Source organism: Castor canadensis, chromosome 4, assembly GCF_047511655.1.
Source record: "Castor canadensis chromosome 4, mCasCan1.hap1v2, whole genome shotgun sequence".
Classification (NCBI taxonomy): domain Eukaryota; kingdom Metazoa; phylum Chordata; class Mammalia; order Rodentia; family Castoridae; genus Castor; species Castor canadensis.
This window is the reverse complement of record NC_133389.1, coordinates 106,833,804-106,850,215: the sequence shown is the minus strand read 5'-3', so window position 1 is coordinate 106,850,215 and position 16,412 is coordinate 106,833,804. Positions and strand designations below refer to the sequence as shown.

General features: G+C 37.1%; 1 protein-coding gene across 45 annotated transcripts in view; it reads left to right on the top strand.

The window, feature by feature from the left end:
- Neb (nebulin) overlaps nucleotides 1–16,412 on the top strand; it is a 202,863-nt gene that overhangs the window by 97,059 nt on the left and 89,392 nt on the right. For all 45 annotated transcript variants that reach the window (XM_074070778.1, XM_074070748.1, XM_074070741.1 and 42 more), the window contains 14 exons: nucleotides 804–1,007; nucleotides 1,412–1,516; nucleotides 2,695–2,802; nucleotides 4,013–4,324; nucleotides 6,199–6,402; nucleotides 7,850–7,954; nucleotides 8,098–8,205; nucleotides 8,982–9,293; nucleotides 9,987–10,190; nucleotides 10,974–11,078; nucleotides 11,937–12,044; nucleotides 13,286–13,597; nucleotides 14,334–14,537; nucleotides 15,260–15,364. In XM_074070778.1, the coding sequence (XP_073926879.1) occupies nucleotides 804–1,007; nucleotides 1,412–1,516; nucleotides 2,695–2,802; nucleotides 4,013–4,324; nucleotides 6,199–6,402; nucleotides 7,850–7,954; nucleotides 8,098–8,205; nucleotides 8,982–9,293; nucleotides 9,987–10,190; nucleotides 10,974–11,078; nucleotides 11,937–12,044; nucleotides 13,286–13,597; nucleotides 14,334–14,537; nucleotides 15,260–15,364 (2,496 nt within the window). The remainder of the gene's footprint in view (nucleotides 1–803; nucleotides 1,008–1,411; nucleotides 1,517–2,694; nucleotides 2,803–4,012; nucleotides 4,325–6,198; nucleotides 6,403–7,849; nucleotides 7,955–8,097; nucleotides 8,206–8,981; nucleotides 9,294–9,986; nucleotides 10,191–10,973; nucleotides 11,079–11,936; nucleotides 12,045–13,285; nucleotides 13,598–14,333; nucleotides 14,538–15,259; nucleotides 15,365–16,412) is intronic.

Here is a 16,412-nt window from a genome sequence, read left to right as displayed (position 1 = left end):
TTGGAAGTACTACAATTTATTTTATAGTGTTTTCCGCATCTAAAAGTGATAAGTAAAGGAAAAAAACAAATGTTATCAGTTTTATAGAAGTACACATTTTCTAGTTATTCAGGTTTTCCTTGTCTGAATCAAATGACACATAGCCCTCAAAAGTATATCACTATCAACTTTTGGCTAAAGAGGTAGAAATGTGTGTGTTGGCAGAGGATAATATGGAGAGACTGGAAGGAAGAATGTATTGTGCTAAATTACTTTAATAAACATTTATATTTACTAGTAGAAAAATGCTAATACATTCTTGGTTCTTTCAGAAACAATCATCTTATACTTGCTAACATTTACCATGTCCCATTAAGATTAAAATAAAATGACTAATTAGGTAAATACCTAATGTCTTTATGACGTCATGTTTCCTTTATACAGTTGATATTTTCTTGAGATGTTTGAAGACAGAAATTAAGGCAAGAGTTTTTGTGATCACAATACTCATATGCCATTGGTCTGAGTACCTGGTTTTATTTGGAGCTACTGGAGAAATTTTTGAAGGCTAAGGAAGCACTGCTCCCATATAAAAATCTTATAATAATCTTGAAGACCATGGCTTAAAATCCTTCATCATTCTTGGTGCAATCCTCTACACCAAAAAATGCTCAGGAAAAAAGATACTTAAGGTATCTAAGTATCTGAGTATGCTGGGAGCTTTACCTGTTCATCAGTACTTTTTAATTCTTGAGTATGACTCATTTTGTGACTATGAATCTGAAGCACTAATTAATAGATTTTTTAAATCTGTTGATCTTCAGAATTTGTATAAGGCAGATCTTGAATGGATGAAAGGCATTGGCTGGGTTCCAATTGGTTCCTTTGAAGTTGTTAAAGCTAAGAGAGCCACAGAGATACTAAGTGATAATATCTACCGCCAGCGTCCTGACACCCTGAAATTTACCAGTATAACAGACTCTCTGGAGCAGGTGCTGGCTAAGAACAATGCAATAAATATGAATAAGGTGAGTCTTCACTCTTTACCCGTAGCTTTCAGAAGTTACCATAGAACAAAGTAAAAATTCTGACATGTTATCACATTTCAAAGATTACTGTAATATTTATGATACCTTTTTAAATGATTTTCTATTGTAATATCATAGTTACTTAATGAAACTTCAAAATATTAAGCTGAGGTTAAATAATACTGTGATACAATAATTCTTTCCTAGACACATTTTTAAATATTGCAACCCAATAATACTTTTCAGAACTATTACATTTTTAAAGAATTTTAATAAGAAATACAGGTAGGAATTTAGACAGCTTTAGCAAATTTATTTCTGCTTTGTATAAAAGAGAAATGACTAACATAATCAAGAGAAGAATGTCTGTGAACACATAATAATTTTTCTCATTTTTTAAATAGCGCTTATACACTGAAGCCTGGGACAATGACAAGAAAACAATCCATGTCATGCCTGATACACCAGAAATCATGTTAGCCAAACTCAACCGAATAAACTACAGTGATGTGAGTAAAATGTTGCTCTTGTAATGAACAGAAAGGCAAAAGTGAGTTATTGGAGCTGTTGTAATAAAAGGCTGGCTTTCTAATAACAGAATATCAGAAAGTGAAACACTTATGGAGAAATATCCTGGTAGTGACAATACTCTCAAAGCCATCTCCAGATCACTGCCATTCACATCTGCAGGTTCTGCCTCCACAGATGCAACCAATCATGGACCAAAAGCATTTGAAAAATTGCATCTGCCTTAAACATGTGCAGACTTTGTTCTTATTCCCTAAATAATATAACAACTATTTATAAGCATTTACGTTGCATTATGTATCATAAGTAATCTGGAACTTCCTTACCATTAATTCAAATTAACACAGCATTTCACCAACACACTTTTAACAACTCTTTTTTTGTATTTAATAAAGAACTCCATTAATTAGAAAAAATAATCTAGACATGATTTGAAGAATAGGAGAGGATGTGGGTGCTTTAGATGCAAATCTGTACCATTTTATATGAGGGACTTGAACATCTGAAGACTTTGATATGGGGAAGAGGTTCCTGGAACTAATCCTTATGGATTCTGAGGTACAACTGAATTCTGTTCAACAACTGTAATAAGCAGGTACTAGGATGGAACTCAATAAGTTATTATAATTATTTTGCTATGTTGAGATGATCTGGTTATCATTTAATGTTACTTGAAAGCATTTTTCTAGACATGTGTATCAGAACCAATGTTTTCATAATGACAATAACCCTAAACTCCAGGTATGCATACTAATTGTGCTTCTTATTGGTAGATGACAGCTCAGTGAGAAAAAAATAACAGTGCATGGAGTTTTTCATGAAATTAATTATATTCAATTTTTAAATCTTGTCCTTATTCTTTCTCCTTCTTTAATATTAATATGACTGTTCTCTTACATATGGTGGCAATGGAAAATAGCTATTTTTGTGTGTGTGCTTATTTGAGCATATAAAATTTTGGCAAGCAAATGCTGATGTCCCCCCACATTATGTGCCCAAAAATCTTTGAGCATCCATGAAGCAGTTATCTATAAACCCATCTGAATACGTGACTTTGTGGATTTATTTCAGTAGTTTAAATAAGGACAAAGAAAATTTAACAAAAACCAACTTCATGTTTTATGAAAGGAATGCTGACTAATGACTCTGTTTTCCGCAGAAACTCTATAAACATGCTTTGGAGGAGTCCAAGAAGGAAGGGTATGACTTGCGCTTGGACGCCATTCCAATCCAAGCAGCCAAGGCTTCGAGAGATATTGCTAGTGATGTAAGTTGATATTTTAGAAAGAAGCATTTCCTACTCAAAGAATGTCAACCAATGGCAGCTTTAAGAGTTCTTCTTGTCAGAACTTCAGTTGTCCAAGTCTCAGTTCCCTTTAGTGGTTCTCCATGTACAAACTTGCAAATGAAAAAGAAAGAGGGAAAGGAAGAAAGGAAGGAAGACAATAAATACTATATTTGTTGTACCTGTTATTCAGTCAAAGATAGAGACATAGTTTTTAAAAATGCTTCCATTTTTGAGCCCCAGAAATTGAGCCAATACAGATGATTATGAAATTGAAGAGATTGATACATAGATGAATCAACCAACATAAATGCAAGCTCTTTCTTACTAATTCTGTCTATTTATACTGACATTAAAAGAAGACTAGATGATAGATCTATTTTTACAGTTTTATTTTATCCTTTGTAACTATCAGTGAGCCTCTGTTACTAAAATGCCCCTAACAGGACAGAACTTAAGAACAACCTGAGAAGCGAGTGAGATTTTTTTCTTAGCACCCACATGACAAACACCTCCTGAGGGTATCCATGTCTTCTCTGTGAACCAGGCCTCCTTAGGACAGAAATCCGGATTTTTTCTGGAAGGGCACCATACCTTAGACTTACACTTCATTCTACTCACAAAGCACTCTCCGGCTGTTACCATGATCATCTCATGGTAAAATAAACCATGATGTATTATTCTTAACGCCAAGGCATAACTTTCTCCATGTAAAAGTCTGAAAATATTGACAGACTACTAAGGGGAATGTTTCCTGGTGACATATAAGCTCTATCCAAAAATAATGCACATCCTTGACCAGGGAATTCATTATAAATTCTAATAACAAGGCAGATGTTCCTAAATATTTTTCCCCTAAATATTGTTAGTGTCAAACATGTTTTAGAAAAAATAACTATGTCTTTTAAGTAAATACTCAGTAGATTGCACGACATGTTTTGCCTTTACTTGTAAAGAAATCCAGTGTACACTGGGTGATGTAGTTTAAAGAAAAGGAAAAAAATGTTAGAAACAAGAAGCTCTCTAGTCTAGGCTTGGCCTTACTAGCTACTTGTACTGTGATCCTCAGGTTTCTACTCTATAAGATGGGGTTGATGATATTCTTCTTTTTCTTTCATAATAGTAGTAGGGAAAATACAAAGAAATAATGTGGATTCTTATCATCAAATTCATATTTCCTTTCTTTCTTTAGTACAAGTATAAGGAAGGCTACCGCAAACAGCTCGGTCATCACATTGGGGCCCGGAATATTAAGGATGACCCCAAGATGATGTGGTCCATCCATGTGGCCAAGATCCAGAGTGACAGGGAGTATAAGAAGGACTTTGAAAAGTGGAAGACCAAGTTCAGCAGCCCAGTGGACATGCTGGGGTTGGTGCTGGCCAAGAAGTGCCAGATCCTTGTAAGCGACATAGACTACAAGCATCCTCTACATGAATGGATCTGTCTGCCTGATCAGAATGATGTCATTCAGGCTCGGAAGGCCTATGACCTACAGAGCGATGTGAGTGCTTCTAATATTCTTCAGCCCTGTGTTTAAACAGCTTAAAAATGGAGTTCTAATTTTTTTGTGCCATGGAATCTTTTGACAGAGAGGTAAAACCCATGAACATCTGCTCTGTGTAATTTCATAAAATACATAAAATATTGGTGTCAAAAGAAACCTATGAGGACTAAAGGCATGGCTCAAGTGGTAGAGTACCTGCCTAGCAAGTGCAAGGCTCTGATTTCAGACCATAGCACTACCCCCCACCAAAAAAAAAGAATTCAAGGACTACTAGAGGTGTGGCTCAAGCATGAAGCCTTGGGTTCAATCCCCAGTATTGCAAAAAAAAATCATATTTAATATAGTTATTAAAATGTTAACCAAATCTGTGATGTAATATATGTGTTTTTTGCTAATACATTATATAATTGCAGCCATAGGTATAATAACTAGCTATGGGGTGTAATAACTACTTTAACTTCACAGAAATGGTAGGTATAAATATTTCAAGAAGTCCCCAACATCTGTAATAAAATATAAAAATGTTTGTGATGTCTACTGCTGACAAGCTCACACATGGTGTTAATACTACCGTGATCTACTGCCTATACCCATGAATGAAGTGTGCTGCACTTCAGTTAGAAGTTGATGAACATAGCGCTGGATATGATGGTGCATGCCTAAAATCCCAACTGCTTGGGAAGCAGAAACAGGAGAATTGAGAGTTTGAGGCCAACTTGAACAAAAAGTTAGTGAGACCCTATCTCAGAAACAAAAATATTAGGATAGGGTTCAAGAGATAAAGTATTTGCCTAGCATGAGAGAGGCCCCAAGTGCAATCCACAGTGCTGGGGGAAAAGTTAATAAAAATAAGGTTGCTATAGTTTATCTATCCAAGTTCCTTGATGCCAAGATTTAGAATTCCTGGTTAAAACAAGCCAATTTTCCAAATGAATTGATCTCACCATCGTTTTACTGACTCCTCACAGGAGGTATCCATTATAACCTCTGAGTGAAAATTTAGAATGAATCATATATATTTTGACAGATTTTCCAGGAAAATTCTAGCACCCTAGAAATTAATGTTAAGTACTTTTTTTTTTGTCAGTCAGTAGATTGTCCTTTAGCAACTTTAATATTTTTGCTATGGTGGTTCCTTGTTTTGATCAAGCTTTGACTAAATAGTTGGCTTGGGAAGAATGATAAAAATGTTGGCATTGTAAAAGAAAAAAGTCATTAAAGAAAGAATTGTTTACTTTTGAGAAAAGTTCTCCTAGAGCCAATTATTTAAATTCAAGGAAGAAAATTGAAGAAGGATTAAAAAGTCTTCTTTTACTTGAGCTCTATGACAAGAAAAGGGAGTTGGAATAAAGTAAGTCAGAGTGAAAGGATTTGTATTCTTTGACATGGAAGCGTGTACATAAAATCACGTAAGCAAAGATGCCATTTTTGTTCTCAGAAAAGACATTAATTCACAAGAAGTCAATCAATAGTGTTTGTCACTGTGTATATCCCACACAGGCTGTGAAGGTCAATGCCCAATAAGACAGGAGCCAACTGTCTTCTAACAGAAAAGTATTCCCACATGAGGAGATATGGACAGTCATATCAGAGAATAAACACTTGTTTCAGGAGGCAGGCAGTGGTTTTGTACTAATGAAATCATATTATTAAAGAGATTTTCATGGATCTTAAAACCAGCAAATTTGACTACCTTCAGGGACAAGGCATTTGTCTAGCCATTCTAAACAAAGTAAGGAAATCCTGTGGCTCTTCCTAAAACTTTACACAAATAAATTTCAGAATTATACATTATCCGTGTGTTAAATCAGGATCGGGCACCAGGGTAACTAGGCAGTGTCTACAAATGCTTGACATTATTTTGTTTTCAGGCTATATACAAGGCTGATCTTGAGTGGCTCAGAGGCATTGGCTGGGTTCCTATTGGCTCTGTTGAGGTGGAGAAGGTGAAGAGAGCTGGAGAAATCTTGAGTGACAGGAAGTATCGGCAGCCTGCAGACCAGCTCAAATTCACATGTATTCCAGACACCCCGGAAATTGTCCTGGCAAAGAACAATGCCCTCACAATGAGCAAGGTGAGGACTCGATGGTTGCCTGGCATCAGTCATGCCTTCCATGGACTCGGCTTGTAAAGCTGGAAAGACCCTGAAAGACCCCCAGAGCTGGGGATAGAAGAGTGCTGATTCCCGGTGCAGGCCTCTCCCAGAGCGTTTTCATGAGTTCTAGTTGGTGCTCCCTGTTCTTCCGCACACTGCCTTCTGATAGTCTGTGTGTGTAAAGCACAGCCTGGGATGACACACACTCTCCCTCCTCAGCTACAACCTGCAGATACCTACCATCCTTGGGTTGCCTTTCTCTACACATTACCCCCTGTAGCGCACTCTCAGGTTGCTGCTTTCTCTGTCCATTTAGTAAGGATCATAAGCCACTCAATGCACAGTGTTTCATGGCAGCGCCAGTATAGAACTCAAATTAGTAAGCTGATTTGCTCTGCCACATTAGGTTTGGAAATCCACTTTTGAAAATGAGCTGATATTGTTGCTTGCAGTTTTTTGACACAAAATAGAGGATTACTTCTTTCCTCCAGAGTTCTACCAATCTATTTATGCAGCAAGTAAGCCCTTAACGTGTACACTTTAGACTGAAACTTAAATAAATTCTCCAACCCCTGCCTGGATATCTTTCAGCCATTTAGATAGTAAGCTGAAGTGCTCAGAACAGAATAGGAATTGGTTCTTAGATAGCAAATTCCAGAGTCTGGGGTATAAAACTCCAGAAACACTATTTTACACCATACCTACCAACAATATCCATAAAGATAATAATTATAGGAAACACTAAAAAGAAACTGTTGAGAACTTACTGTGTCTCAGGCATTTTACATATTATGGTTAATCTTTTAAAACTACTCAGCAAAAAAGATATGCTTATCCCTCTCTTAGAAAGGAGGAATATGGAGGCATGACTCAAGTGGTAGAGCACCTGCTTTGCAAGCTCAAAGCCCTGAGTTCAAACTCCAGTCCCACCAAAAAAAATAAGGAAGAAAAGAAGGAAAGGAATGGAAGGAAGGAAAGGAAGGAAGGAACAAAAGAAAAAGGGAAGGAGGAAGGGAGGGAGGAAAGAAACAGGGAAGGAGGAAGGGAGATGAGGAATTGGTTATTTCTCTCAAGATCACACAGCTTGGAAGTAATAGAGTTGAGTTTAAACTTGAGATTTACTCTGATGTCTAGGGATTTCTACTGTATCATAGCTCAGTAACCAAGCTTTTTCTTTAGAGGTCGTAAATCTATGATTGACTGAATGAAAATATTCATAATGAGACCACTACATTGTTTTATATTAACTATGAAACTATTGTAAAGCTGTTTAAATGTTAGCATATTTTACTCTACCCTCTTTCTTCCCTATCTTCCAAATAATCTTAAAAGGATCTATGTATATTTAAATGTGAGCTAAGCTTGATACTAACTGAAATGTTATTGTCTTTAATGGAATATTCCATTCCTTTCCACCCTCCCGTAGCATTTGTACACAGAAGCTTGGGATGCTGACAAGGCCTCCATCCACGTGATGCCAGATACCCCAGAAATCCTGCTGGCCAAGAGCAATTCCGCCAATATCAGCCATGTAAGAAATTTCCTGGTTATTGTTTAAGCCATTCTTAAAAGTCGTTAAAATGCTCTTTCCACCATACAATTTCTTGTGTGGAATTGGCCTATTAACTTTCTAAAGACATTTTCATTTTCTGTTGTGTTTTATCTTCTGCCTAGAAACTTTATACCAAGGGATGGGATGAATCAAAGATGAAGGACTATGATCTGAGAGCAGATGCTATTTCCATCAAAAGTGCCAGGGCCTCCAGGGACATTGCCAGTGATGTGAGTACCTTCCGTCTGCTTCCCTTGATCTCCACAGTGCTGGGCAACCCAGTGTGGCTGTTGGACCACACTTTCTAATTGCTGCCACATGTATTCCCCAGTCCTCCTGTCCTACCTCCCAAGACCCTTTCTTTAGTTGTCACAGAGAAGGAAAATATGATTTGGAAATATAATTAGAGTCACTGCTGGGAAATCAATGAAGATACATGATTATAGTCGTCTTATGATAGTATAAAAGCTTATTCAACGTGTATAAAAATTGTTCAGAAGGGAAGAATGGGTAAAGAAGAGTAATAGAAGGGATTAGACTAATCAAAGTACCGTATATTCTCTGATGAAATACCATGGCAAAGCTCCTTTGAACAATGAATATGCACTTAGATAATGAAGGGCAGGAATGTCAAACAGGTCCTGGTAGGGGGAGGGTTCTAGCAGAGTGGAAGGGGAATGGAGATGGTAAAGGAGGGTGGATGTAGTTGATGTACTTTATATACTTGTATAAAGATAGAACATTGAGACCTGTCAGTCATTTTAAGCGGGGTGAGTGGGGGGGAGGACAATGGTGAGGATGAACCTAATCAAGGCACATTGTAAGTATATATGGAAATGTCACAGTGAAATCCCCCGCTACAACTAATATACGTTAATAAAATGTTTTTACAAATTGTTCAGAGATGTCAAAGTGATCAAGGTATGAAATTCTTACCCATCTCACATTGTCAGCATGAGCATGGTCCTTAAACTTGATTTGAAAATCTGTATTTCTCTCATTTTAGTACAAATACAAGGAGGCATATGAGAAACAGAAAGGCCACCACATCGGAGCCCAGAGCGTTGAAGATGATCCCAGAATTATGTGCGCCATACACGCAGGGAAGATCCAGAGTGACAGGGAGTACAAGAAGGACTTTGAGAAGTGGAAGACCAAGTTCAGTAGCCCTGTGGACATGCTGGGGGTGGTGCAGGCCAAAAAATGCCAGACCTTAGTCAGTGATGTTGATTATCGCAACTATCTACATAACTGGACATGTTTGCCTGACCAAAACGACATTATCCAAGCAAAGAAGGCCTATGACCTGCAGAGTGATGTACGTAAAGTGAACTTCAGGAAAGAAGGAGTGGGAAGGCATAGATTTGTTAATTGTCCAATCAGTACCTCTGTGGACAGGTTTGTAGGCTGTGTGTAACCCAGGAGGATAGGGGGATGCACCATTCATATTACTTAATAAACTGCACTTCGCAGTTAAATCATGGGAAGCAAAATACAGAGATGATGAGCTCTACTGAGGTCATGTAATTTATTTCTGCCTTTGATTCCAAACTGTTTTCTTTATGAAATTTATAATTGCTGATGGGAAAAATATATTTGAAACAAATATAAATAATAGGAGTATTTTTAAAATAATTGACACTGTATGCTAGATCCCAAACACTAACCATTCATTAGTTGAATCATTTATTAAATAATTAAAATGGAATGAGATGCAACAAAGTTTCCCTTTAAATTTTTTTTAACTATATAATTTTTTGCAATATCAAATAATTATATCTTAGAATTCACTAATACTATTTATTATTTGTGACTAGTATAAATAAGTATGCTTTTATAAATTATTTTTGTCATCAATACTGAGAACCCTAAGTCATCAAAAAGCTTGGGTCTTACTTTTGTAGAACCAGTATCTCCTGTGCTTCTTATTCTTCAACCCCTTGTAGTTTATTTTGTAGCTAAGGAGTGCTGTGGTTTAACATTTAAAATATTTTTGTCTAACTTCTTTTAGAGTGTGTATAAATCTGACCTCGACTGGTTGCGAGGCATTGGCTGGATGCCCGTAGACTCTGTAGAAATGATCAGAGTGAAGGGTGCTCAAGACCTGGTGAATGAAAGGCTCTACAGGACTAGACCAGAAGCTTTGAAATTCACCACCGTTGTTGACACTCCAGAGATTGTCCTGGCAAAAACCAATTCTCTGCAAATGAGTGAAGTAAGAACCATTTTATTACCAAGCTTTCATTGTTTTAGATTGTGTTCAGATAATGACAGTGAAACTGAGGGAACAGACTGCTCTCTTCAAAGAATTATAGTGACAGGAACAATTCTGAGTCTCTTGATTTGCTTAGTAAAGATGCCTGGAAGTTGAACTCTGACAAATACAACATGCCTTCTTTTCCCACCATATGCATACTTTGAAGTACTGAAATGTCACTCCATGGTAACTCAGGGAAATAAATGTTTATTTAACTTTTGTTAATACTAAGACACATAACATAATCCTAAATAATAAATAGTATAATATTTTATGAGTCATGATTTCCTAGAGAGATAGATCCAATATGTATATGTGGACAAAGACAGAGAAAGAGAAATTTTAAGAAATCAGCTGGTGCAATTATGCAGGCTGTCAATTCCAAAATCTGCAAAGTACTCCAGCAGGTTGGAGATGCAGGGAAGCGCTTTGGTTGACTCTCAAAGGCAGTCTGCTGGCAGAAGTCCTTCTTGCTTAGGGAGGTCAGAGTATTAAGGTCTTCAGCTGAGGATCCTCTGCTTTATCCAAAGTCAATCAATACGAATGTTGATCTCATCTGAAAAATACACTCACAGAAACATAGAGAATAATGTTTGAGTACCATTGCCCAGCCAAGTGGGCACATCAAATTGACCATCATAAATATATGTAAAACACTTTTTCCACAAAGTTGTCAAAGATTACTTTCAGATAACCAATCTCAACTACTGAGTTAAAGTAATATTTCTTTTCTCTCCACAGAGGCTGTATCAAGAAGCCTGGAATAAAGATAAAACCAACATCAGCATGCCTTCGGATACTCCAGTCATGCTGCAGGCCCAAATCAATGCCTTGCAAATCAGCAATGTAAGAGGCATAAGCATGGAATGAAAAGCCTTTCTAGGGCTGTATTTCCACTTGATATGATGGGCAAATTGCCTGACTTGGAAATTTCCATGGCTTTGGTGCTAGGTTTTTTTCCTTTACCTATCATTCCCAAAGCAAGTGAATAGAAATGCTCTCTTTTATACATTAGCATAGTTACGTGGCTGGGTGCCTAGACTGCAGGAGTGGGGTTACTCCAGTCCTTTTGATGTTCTCTTTCCATCCTTGAAACCATCTTCCCATGTTCAGTATCTATGGCTTACTTCCTTGCATGTTAACTGGGAACAATGACACCCTTAGTCAAGTGACAGTCAACTCTCAACAATATCCATTGGCCTCTTAGGCCTTTTGATAGATCTAAGGCTTTCTTGTTTGACATTTCAAAGCCATATGAAAGCCATTTTTAATTATATCCAAAGAGCAAAATATATGCGATATTTATGTCACATCCCTTTTGCAGAAGCCTTTGATGAGCCAAAGGGCAAAATAAGGGAAAAATCTTATCATGTCTTCTCTGGTACCTTGATGAAAGGTCTGTAGCTTCACTGTTGATTCTTCATCTCCACGGACGGTGTAATGGGATATTTTCAAATGTATATCATATTGTGATAAATATAAATATTCAAACACTAATAGAGTTTGATGCTTAGCTTTAAATTTTTAATAAGAAGTATCCTATACTTTACAAAGTAAACTGTTAATAAGAAAAAGACTCAGGAATGAATGCTTTTTTCTTATGATGTCTTCTTTACATTATGGCTTATGACTTATATTGTGATTACATTGAACATATTTCTTATTTTCAATTCTTATGAACAAACCTGTGTTCTACCTCAATAGAAACTCTACCAAAAAGACTGGGATGAGGCCAAGCAGAAAGGCTATGACTTAAGAGCTGATGCCATTGAAATAAAACATGCCAAAGCCTCCAGAGAAATTGCCAGTGAGGTAACTTCCTTCTGTTTTCTTTTGGCTTTTCTCCTTCATAAATCAAATAGGGAGGATAGTTTTCAAGAAACTTTTTAGTCTGTGCAAACAATTGCATTTTGTCTTGTGTTAGAGACTTTCTCTGTTTAAAAATATTAAAATGGGGGATGAAAAACTTTAAAGTAAACATATATAGGAATATGCATTGTTTCTAAGAGAAGCAAAATATCATAAAGAATCCTTATGAAAAGTTTGTAAAATATGCAGGAAACCAAAGTGGTGTCATTTTATCTCCAAAATATTTCTGACATTCTCCACAGTATAAATGACAAATCATGTGTTTCATTTTATATAAAACATTTGGCATTGGAGGCTTGTATAGAATACTTTTAGTTATTTTCAAGTTCATTTACTACTAACTTTAATGCTCACTAAGAGTCAAGGTGATGATCCCTCCAAGCTTACCCCTTCTGACAACTCCAAGTCTTTACACTACTTTGTTTCCTTCTCTTGGCTCCTCTCTGTTCTTCATCTCATTCATCCAGATGTTTTCGCCTTCTGTTTTCTCATTTTCACCTCTAATAACTAATTCCAGTTTTCTCTCCCTCCCTTCTGTCCAAATTTTCCTCTGGTTTCCAAACATAGGAAAGAAAAAGGTATCATCACACTCTAGTCCTAAGATGCTCATTGGATGGAAACCCTTGTCCACACGCCTCTTATTGACGTCTTCCAATTTGAGCCAGTAGTCTTGCTTTCCATCCCTGAAATGTGCATGTTTCTTAACAGCCTCAGTGACTTTTCCCTATCTGAGATACCTTCAGTACTCTGGGGAGAGTATGACCTAATATTTCACTTGCCAGGCACCCTTATTACCCTCACCATGCCTTATTTGCTCCATGTGAAATATAGAACAATGTTACCATCTACCTCCAAGAGACATTGTGAGAACTGTGGTTATAATTGCCACAATTCAACCAGTTTTGATTGAAAAACTTAGGTGTTTCATATGATCAGATAATAATGTTTGTCATGCAATCATTACCCAGTAAATGTTAGCTTTTTTAAAAATTATTATTTCCTTCCTCTAAGAAACTACCTGAAATAGTTCCAATTTCTTTAAGGTAAGCAGAAATATATGATTACCAGTTCTGAGTAAATTTACATTAAGTTTAAGAAAGTATTCTGAAATCACTTAAATGAAAATTTTCTTAATATGTTATATTCATGTCTTTCTTTCCCCGCCCCCCCCCCCAAATCTTTAGTACAAATACAAAGAAGGCTATAGGAAGCAACTAGGCCATCACGTGGGCTTCCGCAGCCTGCAAGATGACCCCAAGTTGGTATGGTCTATACATGCTGCTAAGATCCAGAGTGACAGAGAATACAAGAAAGCTTACGAGAAGTCTAAAGGAATCTACAATACACCCTTGGACATGATGTCAATTGTTCAAGCCAAGAAATGTCAGGTCCTGGTTAGCGATGTTGATTATCACAATTATCTGCACCAGTGGACATGTTTGCCAGATCAGAATGATGTCATCCAAGCTAAAAAAGCCTACGAACTGCAGAGTGATGTGCGTATGTTATCCCATACTCCAAGCAGATGTGTGTTGTGTGTGTAATCACTGTGTGTACTCCAGAGGTATAATTTAAATAGTAATCTTAATAGAACCTATTCTATACAATTCATGATAGTAGAAGTTTTATCCCTAACATTTTCTATTTTATGAAGGATTCTTCCTCACGGTAGCCAGACTGTATTTCCCAAGATGAAAACCAGTCTCTTATTCCATATGATTAGATAGAAAATTTCAATCTCAGCTGCTCTGATCTCTTACCTTTGCATGATCAGATGTCTAAATTTCAGAAGTAGAGATACGCATGAGGAAATACTGGATTTCAAATTTATTTGACACAGAAAGATAAATATAAATATAGGTATGTATTTTTCTCATTATACATACATCTAAAGACCTCTTTTTCTAAAATTCTCATAGATGTATCCCCAGTAATACATAAAAGATGACTTCAAATGGTGAGCACATAAACTTGAAAGTTATATGCCATTGCTCTCTGCCATTCTACCAAGTGCTACTTGTGGCCTTGCTTCAATTCCTGTAGGATACGGTGAACTCCTCCTAGATATGTGTCCAAAGACATAGCAGCAAAATATTAGCACTGAATGTTATCATTAAATGCCATAGACTAGCCACCAGCTGATTTAAGTAGAGGTGGTGTATATTTTGCAAGCATCAGATTTCGTGGACTAATTTCATTCTTCTGTACTACATGTTCCTCTTCTCCATGTAGAATGTGTACAAATCAGACCTGGAGTGGATGAAGGGTATTGGATGGTTGACAGAGGGTTCTGTGGACGTGATGAGAGTGAAGAATGCTCAGAATCTCTTAAATGAAAGACTGTATCGTATAAGGCCTGAGGCCCTCAAATTCACTAGCATTGTTGATACACCAGAAGTGGTCCTGGCAAAGACTAATGCTCTACAAATCAGTGAGGTGAGCTGGGGTGGTGACATTTTCAGACAAACTGAAGAAATCTCAACCAAGTATTCTAAATGTAGGACTGGTGGAGTGGCTCAACTGGGAAAGTGCCTGCCTAGCAAATATGAAGCCCTGAGTTCAAACCCCAATACTAACAGCAACAACAGATCTTCATACAATCAAAATTTGCTATCTCTGTATTTCATTTGCACAGGTGCCTCTTTGATCAACACAAGTGTGACCAGACTCTGATACACACTTTTATCATATTTTTGAGATGTAGAATAAAATATAGGTCCATCTCTTAATGTTATAATCACAAAATTTCTACTTTTTTATGGCTACTCAATCATGAAATAGGCTTAGAAGTCCAGGGGTAACCTATTAGACATTATTGCAGTTATTTGGGCCAAGAAAGCAAGGTCCTGATTAGCAGTGTGTATGATCACAGTTATTTACAGGATGGACTTACCTGCTACATAGTTAGATGTGAATAAGTGGGAAATAAACCATTTTACTAGCATATTTCTGGCTCAATTTAAATTTATATTACATCACATATGAATGTATCCTTCACCTTACTTGGTACCTTTCAAATTAAAAAAAAAGAAGACAAGATGTGCTCTCTACGCTTATATCAGAGAGCATCAAATGATGACTTTTTATTTTAGATTTTACTCATGTGCTAATTGACTTATTTACTAATCAACCATCCCATTGCTTTTCATCTTTACCAGCCATTGTACCGTGATGCCTGGGACAAAGAGAAGGCTAATGTGAACGTACCAGCTGACACCCCGCTGATGCTGCAGTCCAAGCTCAATGCCATCCAGATTAGCAATGTAAGAGACCAAGTACACCTTTGCCTAGCCAGGCCTTCCAGCAGTATACTCTAGAGGAAGCTGGGCAAAGGCCTTTTTTTCCCATTCCTTTTATTTCTGCTTTTTAAGCTAATGATAAGTAGCTGTATAGGTCTGTGAGTGTTTTTGTAAGAGAGAGATGTAGCTCAATTAGAAGGAAAGGCAATGATTTTTTTAAAGTTTTATTTTATTTTTACATTTACTCACATGTGTATACACAGTTTGAGCCCCCTCCCCACCCTGGGCAAAACCTGTTCCACCTTCTTGTTCTCTGATTTTGTTGAAGAGAAAACATAAGGGTTAATAAGAAAGACATGGTGTTTTTGCTAGTTTGAGCTAAAGATAGCTATGCAGAGAGATTCCTAGTGTTGTCTCCATGTACTTGTGTATTGAAACCCACATTGGTTCATCTCTATCAGACCTCTTCACTACTTCCTAGCCTCCTTCCCATAGTGACCTCTGCCAGTTTAAGACTGCAATATTCAGTCCTCTACAGGGAGCACATCAACCACATTCAAGTTTTAGGTTTCCTTCCCTTTTCCTATTCCTCCTGTGTGCATTCTCCCCTCAGTGTGTGACCCATGTCCAATAATATTACTGCATCTGTTGTAGGTCTATAATCCACATATGAGGGAGAACATGCAATTTTTGGCCTTCTGAGCCTGGCTAACTTTGCTTAAGATGATGTTCTCCAGTTCCATCCATTTATAAGCAAATGACAAAATTTCATTCTTCTTTGTGGCTGAGTAAAATTCTGCTGTGTATAAATACCACATTATCTTGATCCATTCGTCAGTAGTGGGGCATCTTGGATGTTTCCATAGCTTGGCTATTGTAAATAGTGTTGCAGTAGACATGGGCATGCAGGGGCCTTTGTAATAATCTGAGTCACATTCCTTTGGGTATATCCCCAGGAGTGGGATTGCTGGATCATATGGCAGATCTATGTTTAGTTTTTTAAAGGGCCTCCATATTGTTTTCCAAAGTGGTTGTACTAGCTTACATTCCCACCAGCAGTGTATAAGGGTTC